General features: G+C 39.6%; 1 protein-coding gene across 1 annotated transcript; it reads left to right on the forward strand.

Moving 5' to 3' along the window:
- The first annotated feature begins 4437 nt into the window (after nucleotides 1-4437).
- LOC114404444 lies at nucleotides 4438-7764 on the forward strand. Its single transcript, XM_028367387.1, has 3 exons — nucleotides 4438-6183; nucleotides 6274-6605; nucleotides 6685-7764. The coding sequence occupies exons 1-3, from the start codon at nucleotides 4608-4610 to the stop codon at nucleotides 7762-7764; spliced, it is 2988 nt and encodes a 995-aa protein (XP_028223188.1). The 5' UTR covers nucleotides 4438-4607.
- Nucleotides 7765-20858: the final 13094 nt, after the last annotated feature.

The raw sequence follows: 20858 nt of genomic DNA on the forward strand, positions 1-20858 counted from the left end.
CTTATCTTCCTTCACTGGAAGTGGCGTCATCCAAACCTCCGTAGCCTGTATCAAACGATCCACTCCTACTCAGGTTCACATCAGGTTCTATCCTATCCTATTATTTTTCTTTGTAATTTGTCTAGGTTCGTGTTTTGTCCTTGTTTTGTTATTTGCGTTTTTGTTTACATCTTGTTTCATTCTTGTTTGCGTCTTGTGTTCTGTTATTTGCATTCTTGTTCTTGTGTCTTTCACACTTTGTGTAAAAAAAAAAAGGTTGCAGAAATTTTGAAAAAAAAAAGTGGGCGTTTGATCTTTGAACACGGAATTGAGGCATTTAGAGGTGTTTTTTTGGAAAGAAAATTGTGGAACAAATCCCCTTATCTAGATTCTCCTCTGAATTCTGAGCGTTTTGATATATAGTGGGCCTCAAACAGACAACCGTAGCAAAAGTTATGAGCATTTGAAGTTTACTTGTCATATCTGTTATCTTATCTGTTATCTTATTTGTTATCATATATGTTATCCAAATCTGATCTATTATCCAAATCAAATCAAATCAAAAAAATTTATCCAAATCAGATTTGTTATCCAAATCTAATTTGTTATCCAAATCAAGCCCAAGTTGTTATCCCAAATCAAATCTGTTACTCTGATAATTATATTGTCTTTCCTTTTATTTTATATTACCTTGTGTGTCTAATTCGGTCCATCCAGGAACTTAAGAGGGAGTGAGTGGTAAAAGGCAAGAGTGAAAACATCACACAAAAGCCTATATTGAGAGCATCAAACACGAGTGAACTACCATCAAAGAAAGAAACACGTGAGTAGAGTGTGGTGAGGTCCTGCATTTTTTTTAATTTACTGCAAAATTCTTTGTTCCTTAATCATGGCAAGAGCTGGTGACAATGGTGGTGTATATCATCAACTGGACGAATCTCAACGCTTATTTCTGGACGCGTGGACTACACAAATGCAACGTTTGTTGAACCGTAACAAAGAAGAGCCCTACAGATGAATAGCCAAATCTTCCTCGTTTACTCTTAAACCTCTATCCCCTAGAGAAGTGTGTGATGACCAAATCAGAATGAGAGAAAAGAGAGAACAAGAGAAAGAAAATAGTGAGGCACCACAAAGGAATATGAAAAAGAAGAGTGATACACCCGAGGAAAAGAGTGATACACATAAGAGAGAGAGTGATACACATGAGAGAAAATTTAATTATTTTGCAGAGGCGAGTGAAGTGAGGAAAGTGTTACCTGCTCATGAACCACTCAATCTACAGTATTGCAAAGACAGTAAAATTTATACTGATAATTCTAATGAGTTTACTATTTCTATTTCTCCTAGTGTTCAACCCTTATTGCAGGAATTTAAAAATGTCTTTCCTAAGGAGATTCCTCATGGACTGCCACCTTCAAGAGGCATAGAACATCAAGTTGATCTCCTCCCCGGAGCTTCATTGCCTAACAGGCCAACTTACAAAAGCAATCCCCAAGAGATTCAACGTAAGGATGCGCATGCCAAAGTTGAGTATGTGAAAAGATTGTATGACCAAGTGAAGGTGCAAATTGAAAAGAAGAATAGGAAGGAAGTGGTACTTGAACCCGGTGATAATCCTGGACATTTGAGGACAAATGTTTTCCAAGAAGGAGGGAATGATGAGAATCATGAAATTGGCCAAATACAGGCTAAAGGCCCAAGTGGAGAAGGACAAAGTGATGAGGACATGACCAAGAGCAAGGGCAAGGATCCACTTGAAGGACTTGGAGGACCTATGACAAGGGCTAGAGCAAGGAAAGCCAAGGAAGCTCTTCAACAAGTGCTGTCCATACTATTTGAATACAAGCCCAAGTTTCAAGGAGAAAAGTCCAAGGTTGTGAGTTGTATCATGGCCCAAATGGAGGAGGACTAAATGACACCACTTTGTCTCAATTTTTAGAGTGTTTAGTTTGTCTAAATAATGGCCCAATCCTTGTAAAGTTGGCTGACCAAAAATATGTTTTGGGTTAATCAATTAAAAGGGCTTTAGTTAGGTTTAGTTCAAGTTGTAATAAGGGCCCAATTGGCAACCTAGGCATCAGCCTTTTGGGAGACCAAATGGTGGCTGACTTGTTGGCTGTTGGGGGTGACTTTTGGTTGCCACAATTTCAGTTACACTCAGCCATTAAGTTTTTTTTATTTCCCTAGGTTAATGGCATTAAGTTATTTTAATTCTAGGTTAGTGGGTCATTACTAAAATCTGCTGTAAAGCTTCTATATAAGCTGAACCATTTTATCAATAAACACAAGTTGAGTTTTATTCAGAAAATTAGAGTTTATCTCTTTTATCTTAGTGAGAGTGATTCTCCTAAATTCTTGAGTGATTCAAGAACACCCTGGCTGTATCAAAGGACTTTCACAACCTTTGTGTGTTGCCCTCGCTGGAAAGAGTGATTCTTTCCTTCCTATCATCTCCACCCTTGTTCTTTCAAACCACAATTCCAGAAAATCCACCTCTGCCCAAAATTATCTCGTGACCGTAACTCCCATTTTACACACTCAAATTAAGTGATTCTTGAGCCTAAATTGAATTTCAAAACGAGACCTTTCACCTCGTTTTGGAATCACCTCATTTGGAGCCCTGTAGCTTCCGTTATTGCCATTTCTATATTTCTGTCCAGCCACCACTTAACCTACGTTTTACCATCCCATTCATCCATTTTATGCCAGAAACCACCTTATTAAGACCCACGAAATTAACCACCTTATTTTCCATCCTTTCCTTAATCAATTTCCGCATTTTCCTTCAAGGTTTAATCCTAGACGATCCTAAGTCAGCCCTTGTGCCATGAGAGTTCATATCACAAAGCCCCCGAGCGGAGAAGGGTGAAGGCCCAAGTGGAGAAGGATGAAGGCCCAGAGGCAGAGACACTATCAAGACTATTAATTGTTGCTGAAGGCCCAAGTTAAATAAGTTTTTAGTTATAATTTATTTTTATTGTAATTTTGGCCCAAACTGTTTAGAAGGCCCATGTCTATTTTTATCTTTTTGTTCAGCTACACTATAAGTACTGGTTTTTGTTTTGAATAAGAAAACTTTTGGCATTTTGATAAAATTTGGTGAGAGTTTCTCTCCGGGTTCCTTGTTCAACCAATTATCAGACTTATCAAGGTAATCCTTGTGGCGTCTACCCAGACTTATCTTCCTTCACCGGAAGTGGCGTCTACCCTGACTTATCTTCCTTCACCGGAAGTGGCGTCTACCCTGACTTATCTTCCTTCATCGGAAGTGGCGTCATCCAAACCTTCGTAACCTGTATCAAACGTTCCGCCCCGTAAGGTTCACATCAGGACTTTTGGCATTTTGATAAAATTTGGTGAGAGTTTCTCTCCGGGTTCCTTGTTGAACCAATTATCAGACTTATCAAGGTAATCCTTGTGGCGTCTACCCTGACTTATCTTCCTTCACTGGAAGTGGCGTCATCCAAAACCTCCGTAGCCTGTATCAAACGATCCGCTCCTACTCAGGTTCGCATCATCTGGTATCAGAGCTTCGGCTCTTGATACAGGTTCTATCCTATCCTTTTTTTTTCTTCGTAATTTGTCTAGGTTCGTGTTTTTGTCCTTGTTTTGTTATTTGCGTTCTTGTTCTTGTTCTTGTTCTTGTCACGTTCTTGTTCTTGTTTCTTGTGTCTTTCAAACTTTGTGTCAAAAAAAAAATTGTTTGAGTTCTTGTTTCTTGTTCTTGTGCCTATCATATTGTATTCTGTCTTTTCTTCATAACTTTTGTTTCAGCCTATTCGAATTCTGTTTGGGGTAAAAATTGCCTAATTGCCGAATTGCTAAATTGTCAAATTTGCCTAATGATGATTGCCTATTGAACGAATTCTAATAGCTGAACGTCTGAAAAAAAAACAAAAAAATAGAGAAAAACAAAGAAACGAAAAAAAAAAGAAAGAAAGAAAGAGAAAGAGAAAAAAAAAAGGGAAACAGTTGCAAAAAAAAAGTTGCAAAAATTTTGAAAAAAAAAAGTGGGTGTTTGATCTTTGAATACGAAATTGAGGCATTTAGAGGTGTTTTTTTTGAAAGAAAATCGTGGAACAAATCCCCTTATCTAGATTCTCCTCTGAATTCTGAGCGTTTTGATATATAGTGGGCCTCAAACGGACAACTGTAGCAAAAGTTATGAGCATTTGAAGTTTACTTGTCCTATCTAATATCTTATCTGTTATCCTACCTAATATCTTATCTGTTATCCTACCTAATATCTTATCTGTTATCCTATCTATAATATCTTATTTGTTATCATATATGTTACCCAAATTAAGGCTCACCTGTTATCCAAATCCAATCTAATATATTATTATCCAAATCAAGTCCAAGTTGTTATCCCAAATCAAATCTGTTTGTGATCATTATATTGTCTTTCCTTTTATTTTATATTACCTTGTGCGTCTAATTTGGTCCATCCAGGAACTTAAGAGGAAACACGAGTGGTAAAAGGCAAGAGGGAATACATTACACAAAAGCCTATTGAGAGCATTAAACACGAGTGTACTACCATCTAAGAGTTAAACACGTGAGTAGAGTGTGAGGTCCTGAAACCTTAATAATTTTTATTGCACATTTTTTTTTCCTGTTGAATTATGGCTGGAGCAGGTGGTGGTGGTGACGAGTATCATCAGTTGGACGGCGCTCAACGTCTGTTACTGGATGCGATGAATGCACAGATGCAACGTTTGCTGGACCGTACCAATGAGGAGGTCTATGGACGACTAGAAGCTTTGGAGAACCAAGCCAATCAGAATGCTAGACGAAATATAGATGGGAATAGAGGTAACAATGGCGGTAATGACGGACCGAGGCAGAACCGGGTTGAGGGAGTAAAGCTCAATGTTCCTCCCTTCAAAGGTAGAAGTGATCCAGATGCCTACCTGGACTGGGAAATGAAGACTGAGCACATATTTGCCTGCAATGACTACACTGATGCGCAGAAAGTCAAGCTAGCAGCAGCTGAATTCTCCGACTATGCCCTTGTTTGGTGGCATAAATACCAAAGAGAAATGTTGAGAGAGGAACGGCGAGAGGTAGATACATGGACTGAGATGAAAAGGGTGATGAGAAAAAGGTATGTGCCCACTAGCTATAACAGAACCATGCGACAGAAACTCCAAGGGCTGTCCCAAGGGAATTTAACCGTGGAAGAATATTATAAAGAGATGGAAATGGCGTTAGTGAGGGCCAACATCGAAGAGGACTCCGAAGACACAATGGCTCGTTTCCTGAATGGTCTAAACCTTGAAATCAGAGATGTTGTTGAATTACAGGAGTATGTGGTGTTGGATGACTTGTTACATAGGGCGCTCCGGGTTGAACAGCAAATTAAAAGAAAAAGTGCAACAAGGAGGAACTCACCCAATACTTACAACCAAAACTGGGCCAACAGATCCAAGAAGGAGGGAGGTAATTCGATCCGACCTGCAGCCACATCCCCGCATGGAAAGTCAGCAACGCCCAGTGTAGGTGGAAGCAAACATAACACCTCCACTTCCTCATCCAATACTGGAACCAGAAACATAAAATGTTTCAAGTGCTTAGGCAGAGGACATATTGCTTCTGAATGTCCAACCAGGAGGACCATGATCATGAAGGCTGATGGAGAAATCACTAGTGAGTCTGAAATCAGTGAAGAAGAAGTGGAAGAAGAAGACTATGAGGAGGAAGCTATGCAGGGTGATATGTTGATGGTGAGAAGGCTGTTGGGAAATCAAATGCAGCCACTGGATGGCAATCAAAGAGAAAATATTTTCCACACCAGATGTGTAATTAATGGTAAGCTATGCTCTTTAATTGTTGATGGAGGAAGCTGTACCAATGTTGCAAGTTCCACATTAGTGACCAAACTGAATTTGGAAACTAAGCCCCATCCTACACCATACAAACTTCAGTGGCTTAGTGAAGATGAAGAGGTAAAAGTGACTCAACAGGTTGAGGTGTGTCTCACCATTGGGAGATATAATGACAAGGTGCTGTGTGATGTGGTCCCAATGGAAGCGACCCATGTGCTGTTAGGAAGACCGTGGCAGTATGATACCAAGGCAGTGCATGATGGCTTCACCAACAAAATCTCTTTCAAGCAAGCTGACAAGAAGATTGTTCTCAAACCGTTATCTCCTCAAGAGGTTTGTGAGGATCAGATAAAAATGAGAGAAAAGAAAAAGAGTGAGACACTTGAGAGGAAAAAGAGTGAGACACTTGAGAAGGAAAAGAGAGGAAAGAAAAAGAGTGAAACACTTGAGAGGGAAAAGAGAGAAAACAAAAAGAGTGAAACACTTGAGGGCAAACAGCTTTATTTAGCAACAAAGAGGGAGGTGAGGAGGGTGCTTTGTGCGAGACAACCCCTCTATTTATTGTTTTCTCAACGTCAGATGTTGCATGCTAACCCAATTGATGAATTTAAATTGCCTTCTAGTATTCAGTCTCTTCTGCAGGATTTTGATGATGTGTTTCCAGCAAGTGTACCAGATGGTTTGCCACCATTGAGGGGAATTGAGCATCACATTGATCTCATTCCAGGAGCGTCCTTGCCCAATCAGCCAGCTTATAGGAGCAACCCACAAGAAACTAAGGAGATTGAAAGGCAAGTATCCGAACTCCTGAGCAAAGGTTGGGTGAGAGATAGTATGAGTCCGTGCGCTGTACCTGTCATTCTAGTACCCCAAGAAGGACGGCTCATGGAGGATGTGTTCTGATTGTAGAGCCATAAACAACATCACCATCAAGTATAGGCACCCAATCCCCAGGTTAGATGATCTTCTTGATGAACTGTATGGTGCATGTGTGTTTTCTAAAATTGATTTGAAAAGTGGCTATAATCAGATTAGAATCAGAGAGGGAGATGAATGGAAAACTGCCTTTAAAACAAAATATGGTTTGTATGAGTGGATGGTTATGCCATTTGGTTTGACTAATGCACCTAGTACTTTCATGAGATTGATGAACCATGTTTTAAGGGAATTTATTGGGAAATTTGTGGTGGTGTACTTTGATGATATTCTTATCTATAGCACTAGTCTTGATTTGCATGTTCAACATTTGCAATCTGTTTTAAGTGTGCTTAGGAAAGAAAAATTGTATGCCAACCTAGAAAAGTGCTCCTTTTGTACTGATCATATGGTGTTTCTGGGTTTTGTTGTTAGTGCTGAGGGAGTTCGGGTGGATGTGGAAAAGGTTAAGGCCATCCAAGAATGGCCAACACCTAAGACCCTGAGTGAGGTGAGGGGATTTCATGGTTTAGCAAGTTTCTATAGGAGATTTGTTAAGGATTTTAGTACATTGGCTGCTCCTCTAACTGAAGTTGTTAAGAAGAATGTGGGTTTCAAATGGGGTAAGAAACAAGAAGAGGCCTTTGCTGCCCTCAAACATAGGTTAACTAATGCACCCATTCTTGCTATGCCTAATTTTGCAAAATCATTTGAAATTGAGTGTGATGCGTCAAATGTGGGTATTGGGGCTGTTTTATTGCAAGAGGGACATCCGATAGCTTATTTTAGTGAAAAGTTAGGAGCCGCTGCCCTTAACTATTCAACTTATGATAAGAAATTGTATGCTTTGGTTAGGGCTTTACAAACTTGGCAGCATTACCTATTACCCAAAGAGTTTGTCATCCATAGTGATCACGAGTCCTTAAAATACTTAAAAGGCCAAGGAAAGCTTAATAAGAGGCATGCTAAGTGGGTAGAGTTTTTAGAGCAATTTCCATATGTCATCAAACATAAAAAGGGGAAAGGGAATGTAGTGTGATATGAACCCACATGGCACAAGGGCTGATTTAGGATCGTCTAGGATTAAACCTTGATGGAAAATGCGGAAATTGATTAAGGAAAGGATGGAAAATAAGGTGGCTAATTTCGTGGGTCTTAATAAGGTGGTTCTTGGCATAAAATGGATGAATGGGATGGTAAAACGTAGGTTAAGTGGTGGCTGGACAGAAATATAGAAATGGCAATAACTGAAGCTACAGGGCTCCAAATGAGGTGATTCCAAAACGAGGTGAAAGGTCTCGTTTTGAAATTCAATTTAGGCTCAAGAATCACTTAATTTGAGTGCGTAAAATGGGAGTTATGGCCACGAGATAATTCTGGGCAGAGGTGGATTTTCTGGAATTGTGGTTTGAAAGAACAAGGGTGATGATGAAAGGAAGGAAAGAATCACTCTTTCCAGCAAGGGCAACACACAAAGGTTGTGAAAGTCCTTTGATACAGCCAAGGTGTTCTTGAATCACTCAAGAATTTAGGAGAATCACTCTCACTAAGATAAAAGAGATAAACTCTAATTTTCTGAATAAAACTCAACTTCTGTTTATTGATAAAATGGTTCAGCTTATATAGAAGCTTTACAACAGATTTTAGTAATGACCCACTAACCTAGAATTAAAATAACTTAATGCCATTAACCTAGGGAATTAAAAAAAACTTAATGGCTGAGTGTAACTGAAATTGTGGCAACCAAAAGTCACCCCCAATAGCCAACAAGTCAGCCACCATTTGGTCTCCCAAAAGGCTGATGCCTAGGTTGCCAATTGGGCCCTTATTACAACTTGAACTAAACCTAACTAAAGCCCTTTTAGTTGATTAACCCAAAACATATTTTTGGTCAGCCAACTTTACAAGGATTGGGCCATTATTTAGACAGACTAAACACTCTAAAATTGAAACAAAGTGGTGTCATTTAGTCCTCCTCCATTTGGGCCATGATACAACTCACAACCTTGGACTTTTCTCCTTGAAACTTGGGCTTGTATTCAAATAGTATGGACAGCACTTGTTGAAGAGCTTCCTTGGCTTTCCTTGCTCTAGCCCTTGTCATATGTCCTCCAAGTCCTTCAAGTGGATCCTTGCCCTTGCTCTTGGTCATGTCCTCATCATTCTCTCCCTCTTGAGAAGGATTTGTCCTCAAATCGGATTCTCCATCTGCATCAAAAAGAGATAAATCAGAGACATTGAAGGTGGAACTAACATTATACTCACCGGGCAGCTCAACTTTGTAAGCATTGTCATTGATTCTTTCAAGCACTTGAAATGGTCCATCTCCCCTTGGTTGAAGCTTTGATTTCCTTTGTTCCGGAAACCTTTCTTTTCTCATGTGCACCCAAACCCAATCTCCGGGTTCGAAGACAACCTTCTTTCTCCCTTTGTTGGCTTGTTTAGCATAGCTTTTATTTTTCCTCTCAATTTGATCTTTGACTCTCTTATGAAGCTTCTTCACATAGTCCGCCTTTGCTTGACCTTCTTTATGCTTAAAAACAGAAACATTAGGCAAAAGATCAAGAGGAGTTAGTGGATTAAAACCATAAACAACTTCAAAAGGAGAACAATTAGTGGTGCCATGAACAGCTCTATTGTAAGCAAATTCAACATGGGGTAAACAAGCTTCCCAAGTTTTTAAGTTATTCCTCAAAACTGTCCTAAGCAAAGTTCCCAAAGTCCTATTAACAACTTCCGTTTGCCCATCGGTTTGTGGGTGACAAGTGGTTGAAAATAACAATTTAGTGCCCAACTTGCTCCACAAAGTCCTCCAAAAATGCAAATCATCAAGCCTAGGTATAGGATGCCTATATTTAATGGTGATGTTATTAAGGGCTCTACAATCAGAACACATGCGCCATGTCCCATCCTTTTTAGGGACCAAAATCACTGGGACAGCACAAGGACTCGTACTATCTCTTACCCAACCTTTGCTAATGAGTTCATCCACTTGTCTTTGAATCTCTTTGGTTTCTTGTGAATTACTTCTATAGGCTGGCCTATTGGGCAAAGAAGCTCCCGGAATGAGATCAAATTGATGCTCAATTCCCCTCAAAGGTGGTAGTCCACTTGGCACATTTGGTGGAAACATGTCATGAAAATCCTGCAAAAGAGTTTTAACACTAGAAGGCACTTCAAAATCATCAAAAGTGTTAGTGGTCAAAATCTGATTTTTGCAAAACAAGATATAGAGTGACTGTTTAGCACGAAACAACCTCTTGACCTCACTTTTTGTGGCTAAATAGCTCTCCCTCACTTCAAGTGTTTCACTCTTCTTTTGTTCACTCTTTTTCCTCTCAAGTGTTTCCCTCTTTTTCTCACTCTCAAGTGTTTTGCTCACTTTTTCTTTTTCTCTTTTCTCTTGAAGAAGTTTTTCTCTCATTTTCTTTTGATCCTCACACACTTCTTGTGGACTCAATGGCTTGAGCACAATCTTTTTGTCTTGGTGCATGAAAGAGATCTTGTTGGTGTAACCGTCATGATTGGCTCTTTTATCAAATTGCCATGGTCTCCCCAAAAGTATGTGACTGGCCTCCATAGGAACAACATCACAAAGTACCTTATCATTGTATTTCCCAATGGAAACGTCCACTTCAACTTGCTGCCTCACTTGCACCTCCCCATCCTTACTAAGCCATTGAAGTTTGTATGGCCTAGGATGTGGTTTAGTAGCTAAATTTAGCTTTGACACTAATCTAGCACTAGCCACATTGGTGCAACTACCTCCATCAATGATCACCATGCACACCTTGCCATTGATTAAACATCTAGTGTGAAAGATGTTTTCTCTTTGGCTCTCCTCCTCATGCTTCAATTGACCACCAAGTAACCGCCTAATCATCAACAAATCTCCCTCCGGAGTCTCCTCTTCCTCTACGTACTCACTCTCCTCTTCCTCTTCAACATCAGATTCACTTATATATTCTCCATCTCTAAGAACCATGGACCTTTTGTTAGGGCACTCATAAGCATAGTGTCCTAGGCCTTGGCACTTGAAACACTTCACATCTCTACTCCTTTTAGAGGGTTCCTCTTGGGACTTTGAACGAGTTTTTGATGGGATAGGTGTGGAACTACTAGAAGTAGCAGCCCCATCTTTCTTACCTTTGTCTTTCCAACCAGAAGAATCAAAGTTGGTAAAACTCCTCTTAGCCACTCCCTTCCTTTTTAATTGTTGCTCCACTTGGATTGCTTTGTGAAGCAAATCATCCATTTCAACAAACTCCTGCAGCTCAACAATATCACGGATATCATTAGTCAAACCATTAAGAAATCGAGCCATAGTTACCTCCTCATCTTCTTCAATATTTGCTTGAATCATGAGCACATCCATTTCCTTGAAATACTCCTCAACCCCCTTGTTGCCTTGGGTTAGTTTTTGGAGCTTGAATTTCAAGTCCCTTGAGTAACTAGCCGGCACATACCGCTTCCTCATGATCTTTTTCATCTCCGTCCATGTATCAACCATTGGCTCTTCATTTCTTGCTCTCTCCTTTTGTAGCTTGTTCCACCACACAAGAGCATAGTCGGAAAACTCCGTGGCGGCAAGCTTCACCTTTTGGTCCTCCTCATAGTTGTTGCATGAGAAAACATGCTCTATTTTCATCTCCCACTCCAAGTAGGCCTCCGGATCATTCTTTCCTTTAAATGGAGGAATGTTGAGTTTAATACCATCAATTCGGTTTTGTCTAGGAACACCATCATTCCCTCTTCTCCTCCTTTCTTCTTCATTATGATCTCTATTCTCCATTTGATTCAACCTCTCATGGAGCGCATCATCTCGTTGTTTCATTAACCTCTCCAAATGTTGCATCAAAGCTTGCATTTGGAATTGCGAAAGCCCCACTCCATCATTAGGATTAGTACCTGACATCTCAAACAAACAAATCAAACGTAACAAGACAATTATAGTTGCTGTTTGAATACCTCACCCACTCAAGTGTATCACACAATTATGGCTTTTCTCTAATGAAACACTCTTGCCTTTTACCACTCTAATTCCCCTTGAGTTCTTAGGTAATTCAAGAGATTATGGCCACAACAAAGAACAATTCACCAATATGTGTAAGGTAAGGCTAGAGAGACAAGGAAAAGGTTAACCAAGAAAAAGGCTAACAATGTTTTTAGGCACAAATGAAGGAAATAAAATTCAGAATTTAGGAATTCAAGTAACAATCCTTCATGCAACCAATATATTACCTTAAAGAGATTTTTTTTAAAGTTCTTCAAGCATGAACCATTCAGCCCAATTTTTATTTTTATTTTTTTTTATTTTTGCTTATACGAAATTCTGCTTCTTTTTTTTTTTTTTTTTATAACAAAGAGATCAAAAGGCTTAACTTTTGCAATGGTTCAGCCTAAAAAAATATATATGAATAAGAAGGTAATATAAATGGCAAAGAGAATAAAGAAGGATGTTACCCAATATTTCCAGCAAAGGAAGTGTTGATCCTAGAACCGGAGCTCTGATTACCAAATGATATGAACCCACATGGCACAAGGGCTGATTTAGGATCGTCTAGGATTAAACCTTGATGGAAAATGCGAAAATTGATTAAGGAAAGGATGGAAAATAAGGTGGCTAATTTCGTGGGTCTTAATAAGGTGGTTCTTGGCATAAAATGGATGAATGGGATGGTAAAACGTAGGTTAAGTGGTGGCTGGACAGAAATATAGAAATGGCAATAACTGAAGCTACAGGGCTCCAAATGAGGTGATTCCAAAACGAGGTGAAAGGTCTCGTTTTGAAATTCAATTTAGGCTCAAGAATCACTTAATTTGAGTGCGTAAAATGGGAGTTATGGCCACGAGATAATTCTGGGCAGAGGTGGATTTTCTGGAATTGTGGTTTGAAAGAACAAGGGTGATGATGAAAGGAAGGAAAGAATCACTCTTTCCAGCAAGGGCAACACACAAAGGTTGTGAAAGTCCTTTGATACAGCCAAGGTGTTCTTGAATCACTCAAGAATTTAGGAGAATCACTCTCACTAAGATAAAAGAGATAAACTCTAATTTTCTGAATAAAACTCAACTTCTGTTTATTGATAAAATGGTTCAGCTTATATAGAAGCTTTACAACAGATTTTAGTAATGACCCACTAACCTAGAATTAAAATAACTTAATGCCATTAACCTAGGGAATTAAAAAAAACTTAATGGCTGAGTGTAACTGAAATTGTGGCAACCAAAAGTCACCCCCAATAGCCAACAAGTCAGCCACCATTTGGTCTCCCAAAAGGCTGATGCCTAGGTTGCCAATTGGGCCCTTATTACAACTTGAACTAAACCTAACTAAAGCCCTTTTAGTTGATTAACCCAAAACATATTTTTGGTCAGCCAACTTTACAAGGATTGGGCCATTATTTAGACAGACTAAACACTCTAAAATTGAAACAAAGTGGTGTCATTTAGTCCTCCTCCATTTGGGCCATGATACAACTCACAACCTTGGACTTTTCTCCTTGAAACTTGGGCTTGTATTCAAATAGTATGGACAGCACTTGTTGAAGAGCTTCCTTGGCTTTCCTTGCTCTAGCCCTTGTCATATGTCCTCCAAGTCCTTCAAGTGGATCCTTGCCCTTGCTCTTGGTCATGTCCTCATCATTCTCTCCCTCTTGAGAAGGATTTGTCCTCAAATCGGATTCTCCATCTGCATCAAAAAGAGATAAATCAGAGACATTGAAGGTGGAACTAACATTATACTCACCGGGCAGCTCAACTTTGTAAGCATTGTCATTGATTCTTTCAAGCACTTGAAATGGTCCATCTCCCCTTGGTTGAAGCTTTGATTTCCTTTGTTCCGGAAACCTTTCTTTTCTCATGTGCACCCAAACCCAATCTCCGGGTTCGAAGACAACCTTCTTTCTCCCTTTGTTGGCTTGTTTAGCATAGCTTTTATTTTTCCTCTCAATTTGATCTTTGACTCTCTTATGAAGCTTCTTCACATAGTCCGCCTTTGCTTGACCTTCTTTATGCTTAAAAACAGAAACATTAGGCAAAAGATCAAGAGGAGTTAGTGGATTAAAACCATAAACAACTTCAAAAGGAGAACAATTAGTGGTGCCATGAACAGCTCTATTGTAAGCAAATTCAACATGGGGTAAACAAGCTTCCCAAGTTTTTAAGTTATTCCTCAAAACTGTCCTAAGCAAAGTTCCCAAAGTCCTATTAACAACTTCCGTTTGCCCATCGGTTTGTGGGTGACAAGTGGTTGAAAATAACAATTTAGTGCCCAACTTGCTCCACAAAGTCCTCCAAAAATGCAAATCATCAAGCCTAGGTATAGGATGCCTATATTTAATGGTGATGTTATTAAGGGCTCTACAATCAGAACACATGCGCCATGTCCCATCCTTTTTAGGGACCAAAATCACTGGGACAGCACAAGGACTCGTACTATCTCTTACCCAACCTTTGCTAATGAGTTCATCCACTTGTCTTTGAATCTCTTTGGTTTCTTGTGAATTACTTCTATAGGCTGGCCTATTGGGCAAAGAAGCTCCCGGAATGAGATCAAATTGATGCTCAATTCCCCTCAAAGGTGGTAGTCCACTTGGCACATTTGGTGGAAACATGTCATGAAAATCCTGCAAAAGAGTTTTAACACTAGAAGGCACTTCAAAATCATCAAAAGTGTTAGTGGTCAAAATCTGATTTTTGCAAAACAAGATATAGAGTGACTGTTTAGCACGAAACAACCTCTTGACCTCACTTTTTGTGGCTAAATAGCTCTCCCTCACTTCAAGTGTTTCACTCTTCTTTTGTTCACTCTTTTTCCTCTCAAGTGTTTCCCTCTTTTTCTCACTCTCAAGTGTTTTGCTCACTTTTTCTTTTTCTCTTTTCTCTTGAAGAAGTTTTTCTCTCATTTTCTTTTGATCCTCACACACTTCTTGTGGACTCAATGGCTTGAGCACAATCTTTTTGTCTTGGTGCATGAAAGAGATCTTGTTGGTGTAACCGTCATGATTGGCTCTTTTATCAAATTGCCATGGTCTCCCCAAAAGTATGTGACTGGCCTCCATAGGAACAACATCACAAAGTACCTTATCATTGTATTTCCCAATGGAAACGTCCACTTCAACTTGCTGCCTCACTTGCACCTCCCCATCCTTACTAAGCCATTGAAGTTTGTATGGCCTAGGATGTGGTTTAGTAGCTAAATTTAGCTTTGACACTAATCTAGCACTAGCCACATTGGTGCAACTACCTCCATCAATGATCACCATGCACACCTTGCCATTGATTAAACATCTAGTGTGAAAGATGTTTTCTCTTTGGCTCTCCTCCTCATGCTTCAATTGACCACCAAGTAACCGCCTAATCATCAACAAATCTCCCTCCGGAGTCTCCTCTTCCTCTACGTACTCACTCTCCTCTTCCTCTTCAACATCAGATTCACTTATATATTCTCCATCTCTAAGAACCATGGACCTTTTGTTAGGGCACTCATAAGCATAGTGTCCTAGGCCTTGGCACTTGAAACACTTCACATCTCTACTCCTTTTAGAGGGTTCCTCTTGGGACTTTGAACGAGTTTTTGATGGGATAGGTGTGGAACTACTAGAAGTAGCAGCCCCATCTTTCTTACCTTTGTCTTTCCAACCAGAAGAATCAAAGTTGGTAAAACTCCTCTTAGCCACTCCCTTCCTTTTTAATTGTTGCTCCACTTGGATTGCTTTGTGAAGCAAATCATCCATTTCAACAAACTCCTGCAGCTCAACAATATCACGGATATCATTAGTCAAACCATTAAGAAATCGAGCCATAGTTACCTCCTCATCTTCTTCAATATTTGCTTGAATCATGAGCACATCCATTTCCTTGAAATACTCCTCAACCCCCTTGTTGCCTTGGGTTAGTTTTTGGAGCTTGAATTTCAAGTCCCTTGAGTAACTAGCCGGCACATACCGCTTCCTCATGATCTTTTTCATCTCCGTCCATGTATCAACCATTGGCTCTTCATTTCTTGCTCTCTCCTTTTGTAGCTTGTTCCACCACACAAGAGCATAGTCGGAAAACTCCGTGGCGGCAAGCTTCACCTTTTGGTCCTCCTCATAGTTGTTGCATGAGAAAACATGCTCTATTTTCATCTCCCACTCCAAGTAGGCCTCCGGATCATTCTTTCCTTTAAATGGAGGAATGTTGAGTTTAATACCATCAATTCGGTTTTGTCTAGGAACACCATCATTCCCTCTTCTCCTCCTTTCTTCTTCATTATGATCTCTATTCTCCATTTGATTCAACCTCTCATGGAGCGCATCATCTCGTTGTTTCATTAACCTCTCCAAATGTTGCATCAAAGCTTGCATTTGGAATTGCGAAAGCCCCACTCCATCATTAGGATTAGTACCTGACATCTCAAACAAACAAATCAAACGTAACAAGACAATTATAGTTGCTGTTTGAATACCTCACCCACTCAAGTGTATCACACAATTATGGCTTTTCTCTAATGAAACACTCTTGCCTTTTACCACTCTAATTCCCCTTGAGTTCTTAGGTAATTCAAGAGATTATGGCCACAACAAAGAACAATTCACCAATATGTGTAAGGTAAGGCTAGAGAGACAAGGAAAAGGTTAACCAAGAAAAAGGCTAACAATGTTTTTAGGCACAAATGAAGGAAATAAAATTCAGAATTTAGGAATTCAAGTAACAATCCTTCATGCAACCAATATATTACCTTAAAGAGATTTTTTTTAAAGTTCTTCAAGCATGAACCATTCAGCCCAATTTTTATTTTTATTTTTTTTTTATTTTTGCTTATACGAAATTCTGCTTCTTTTTTTTTTTTTTTTTATAACAAAGAGATCAAAAGGCTTAACTTTTGCAATGGTTCAGCCTAAAAAAATATATATGAATAAGAAGGTAATATAAATGGCAAAGAGAATAAAGAAGGATGTTACCCAATATTTCCAGCAAAGGAAGTGTTGATCCTAGAACCGGAGCTCTGATTACCAAATGATATGAACCCACATGGCACAAGGGCTGATTTAGGATCGTCTAGGATTAAACCTTGATGGAAAATGCGAAAATTGATTAAGGAAAGGATGGAAAATAAGGTGGCTAATTTCGTGGGTCTTAATAAGGTGGTTCTTGGCATAAAATGGATGAATGGGATGGTAAAACGTAGGTTAAGTGGTGGCTGGACAGAAATATAGAAATGGCAATAACTGAAGCTACAGGGCTCCAAATGAGGTGATTCCAAAACGAGGTGAAAGGTCTCGTTTTGAAATTCAATTTAGGCTCAAGAATCACTTAATTTGAGTGCGTAAAATGGGAGTTATGGCCACGAGATAATTCTGGGCAGAGGTGGATTTTCTGGAATTGTGGTTTGAAAGAACAAGGGTGATGATGAAAGGAAGGAAAGAATCACTCTTTCCAGCAAGGGCAACACACAAAGGTTGTGAAAGTCCTTTGATACAGCCAAGGTGTTCTTGAATCACTCAAGAATTTAGGAGAATCACTCTCACTAAGATAAAAGAGATAAACTCTAATTTTCTGAATAAAACTCAACTTCTGTTTATTGATAAAATGGTTCAGCTTATATAGAAGCTTTACAGCAGATTTTAGTAATGACCCACTAACCTAGAATTAAAATAACTTAATGCCATTAACCTAGGGAATTAAAAAAAACTTAATGGCTGAGTGTAACTGAAATTGTGGCAACCAAAAGTCACCCCCAATAGCCAACAAGTCAGCCACCATTTGGTCTCCCAAAAGGCTGATGCCTAGGTTGCCAATTGGGCCCTTATTACAACTTGAACTAAACCTAACTAAAGCCCTTTTAGTTGATTAACCCAAAACATATTTTTGGTCAGCCAACTTTACAAGGATTGGGCCATTATTTAGACAGACTAAACACTCTAAAATTGAAACAAAGTGGTGTCATTTAGTCCTCCTCCATTTGGGCCATGATACAACTCACAACCTTGGACTTTTCTCCTTGAAACTTGGGCTTGTATTCAAATAGTATGGACAGCACTTGTTGAAGAGCTTCCTTGGCTTTCCTTGCTCTAGCCCTTGTCATAGGTCCTCCAAGTCCTTCAAGTGGATCCTTGCCCTTGCTCTTGGTCATGTCCTCATCATAGTGGCTGATGCACTGTCTAGGAGACATGCTTTACTTGCTATGCTTGAAACTAAGCTGTTTGGTCTCGAGTCTTTGAAAGACATGTATGTGCATGATGTGGACTTTGCTGAAATTTTTGCTGCATGTGATAAGTTTTCTGAAAATGGTTACTATAGGCGTAATGGATTCTTGTTTAAAGCAAATAAATTGTGTGTGCCTAAGTGTTCCATTAGAGAGTTGCTTGTGAGTGAATCACATGAGGGGGGGTTGATGGGACACTTTGGGGTTCAAAAGACCCTGGAAATTCTGCAAGAGCATTTCTTTTGGCCTCATATGAGGCGTGATGTGCATAAGTTTTGTGGTCATTGCATTGTGTGTAAACAAGCTAAATCTAAGGTTAAACCTCATGGATTGTATACTCCTTTGCCTGTTCCTGAATATCCTTGGACTGACATATCTATGGACTTTGTTTTGGGGCTGCCCAAAACCAAGAATGGAAAGGATTCTGTGTTTGTTGTTGTTGACAGGTTTTCTAAGATGGCACACTTCATCCCTTGCAAGAAAGTGGATGACGCTTGTCATGTGGCTGATTTGTTTTTCAAAGAAATAGTGCGGCTTCATGGAGTACCGAGGAGCATTGTCAGTGATAGGGATGCAAAATTCCTTAGTCACTGTTGGAGGACCTTGTGGGGTAAGATTGGTACTAAATTGTTGTTTTCTACTACTTGTCACCCACAAACTGATGGTCAAACTGAGGTAGTCAATAGGACTTTAGGCACACTGCTTAGGACTGTTTTAAAGAAAAATCTTAAATCTTGGGAAGCCTGTTTGCCTCATGTTGAGTTTGCTTATAATCGGGCTGTCCATAGCACAACTAATTGTTCACCATTTGAGATAGTGTATGGATTTAATCCTTTGACTCCTCTTGATTTGTTGCCTATGCCTAACATTGCTATGTTTAAGCATAAGGATGCACAGGCTAAAGCTGAGTATGTGAAGAAGTTGCATGAGCAAGTGAAGGCCCAAATTGAAAAGAAAAATGCGAGCTATGCAAGGCAAGCCAACAAAAGCAGAAAGAAAGTCGTGCTTGAACCAGGTGATTGGGTTTGGGTACACCTGAGGAAGGAGAGGTTCCCAAAACACAGGAAGTCCAAGCTTCAACCTAGAGGAGACGGACCATTCCAAGTGTTGGAGAAGATCAACGACAATGCCTACAAGATTGACTTGCCTAGTGAGTATAATGTAAGTGCCACTTTCAATGTGTCTGATCTATCTCTTTTTGATGCAGATGGAGGAGCCTTGGATTTGAGGACAAATCCTTTTCAAGAAGGAGGGAGTGATGAGGACATAACCAAGGACCATGAAGCACTTGAAGGTCCCATGACCAGAGGCAGACTTAAACAAGCCCAACACGTCATAGAGACAAGGCTGGTCATTTGTATAGCTGCCATTGATGATGATTGAAGGCCCAAGTGGATAAAGATGAAGGCCCAGAGGCAGAGGCACTACCAAGACTACTAATTGTTGCTGAAGGCCCAAACTAACTTGAAGGCCCAAGTTAAATAAGTTTTTAGTTATAATTTATTTTTAATGTAATTTTGGCCCAAACTGTTTAGAAGGCCCATGTCTATTTTTTATCTTTTTGTTCAGATACACTATAAGTATTTGTTTTTGTTTTCAATAAAGGGACTTTTGGCATTTTGATCAAATTTGGTGAGTGTTTCTCTCCGGGATCCTTGTTGAACCAATTATCAGACTTATCAAGGTAATCCTTGTGGCATCTACCCTGACTTATCTTCCTTCACTGGAAGTGGCGTCATCCAAAACCTCCGTAGCCTGTATCAAATGATCTGCTCCTACTCAGGTTCGCATCAATGTCAATCATGTTTTTTTTCCGATGTGGGCTAATGCTTTCCTTGCCGAGTAAATGAAAACATGCCGGTGTCGGACGAAACACAACTTTGGTTGAGCTCGAACGAAAAAACCTAGCCGACCTAAATTGTAAATTTTTACGGAAACACCGAACAAAAGAGCATCCTCTAACGTAAAAAAATATTATCGGCCAGCGTTTGTAAAAAAGCTTGCGCAATGTCGGCTGGAAAATAGCAGTCTTGGCTATTTACCGACTTATGTTGGCTGGTTTTTTATCAATTCAATCCCTGAATAATATTTGCATGATGTCGATGAGGAAATGTTCGATCGGCGTCACCAGGTGATTTTCTTTTTAGACCTCGATCTGTTAACTTTCGTTGCCGATGTCGGCTAGGATTTTTTTCGATCAGTATCGGTGAATAAAGTTTTTTTCCGAGGTGGGCAAATGTTTTCCTTGCCGAGTAAATGAAAACATGGCGGTGTCGGCTGAAACAAAACTTTGGTTGAGCTCACACGAAAAAACCTAGCCGACCTACATTGTAAAATATTACGGCAACACCCAACAAAAAAGCATCCTCAACCGTAAAAAAATATCATCGGCCAGCGTTTGTAAAATAATTGCGTATTATCGGCTGAAAAATATCAGTCGCGGCTTCACGACGACCGATGTCGGCTATTGTATTTTCTATTCAATCCCTGAATAATATTTGGATGATGTCTATTATTAAATGTCCGATCGGCGTCATCCGGTGATTCTTCTTTTTTAAACATCGATCGGTCATCTTTCCTGGCCGACGTCGACTAACTTTTTTTTCGATCAGTATATGTCAATCATGTTTTTTTTCCGATGTGGGCTAATGCTTTTCTTGCCGAGTAAATGAAAACATGCCGGTGTCGGCCGAAACACAACTTCGATTGAGCTCGAACGAAAAAACCTAGCCGACCTACATTGTGAATTTTTACGGCAACACCGAACAAAACAGCATCCTCTACCGTAAAAAAATATTATGGCCAACGTTTGTAAAAAAGCCTGTGCAATGTCGGCTGGAAAATAGAAGTCACGGCTATTTCACGACTTATGTTGGCTGTTGTTTTGTCTATTCAATCCCTGAATAATATTTGCATGATGTCGATTTGGAAATGTTCGATCG

The sequence above is a fragment of the Glycine soja genome, unplaced genomic scaffold (assembly GCF_004193775.1).
Source record: "Glycine soja cultivar W05 unplaced genomic scaffold, ASM419377v2 tig00036464_1_pilon, whole genome shotgun sequence".
Lineage (NCBI taxonomy): Eukaryota > Viridiplantae > Streptophyta > Magnoliopsida > Fabales > Fabaceae > Glycine > Glycine soja.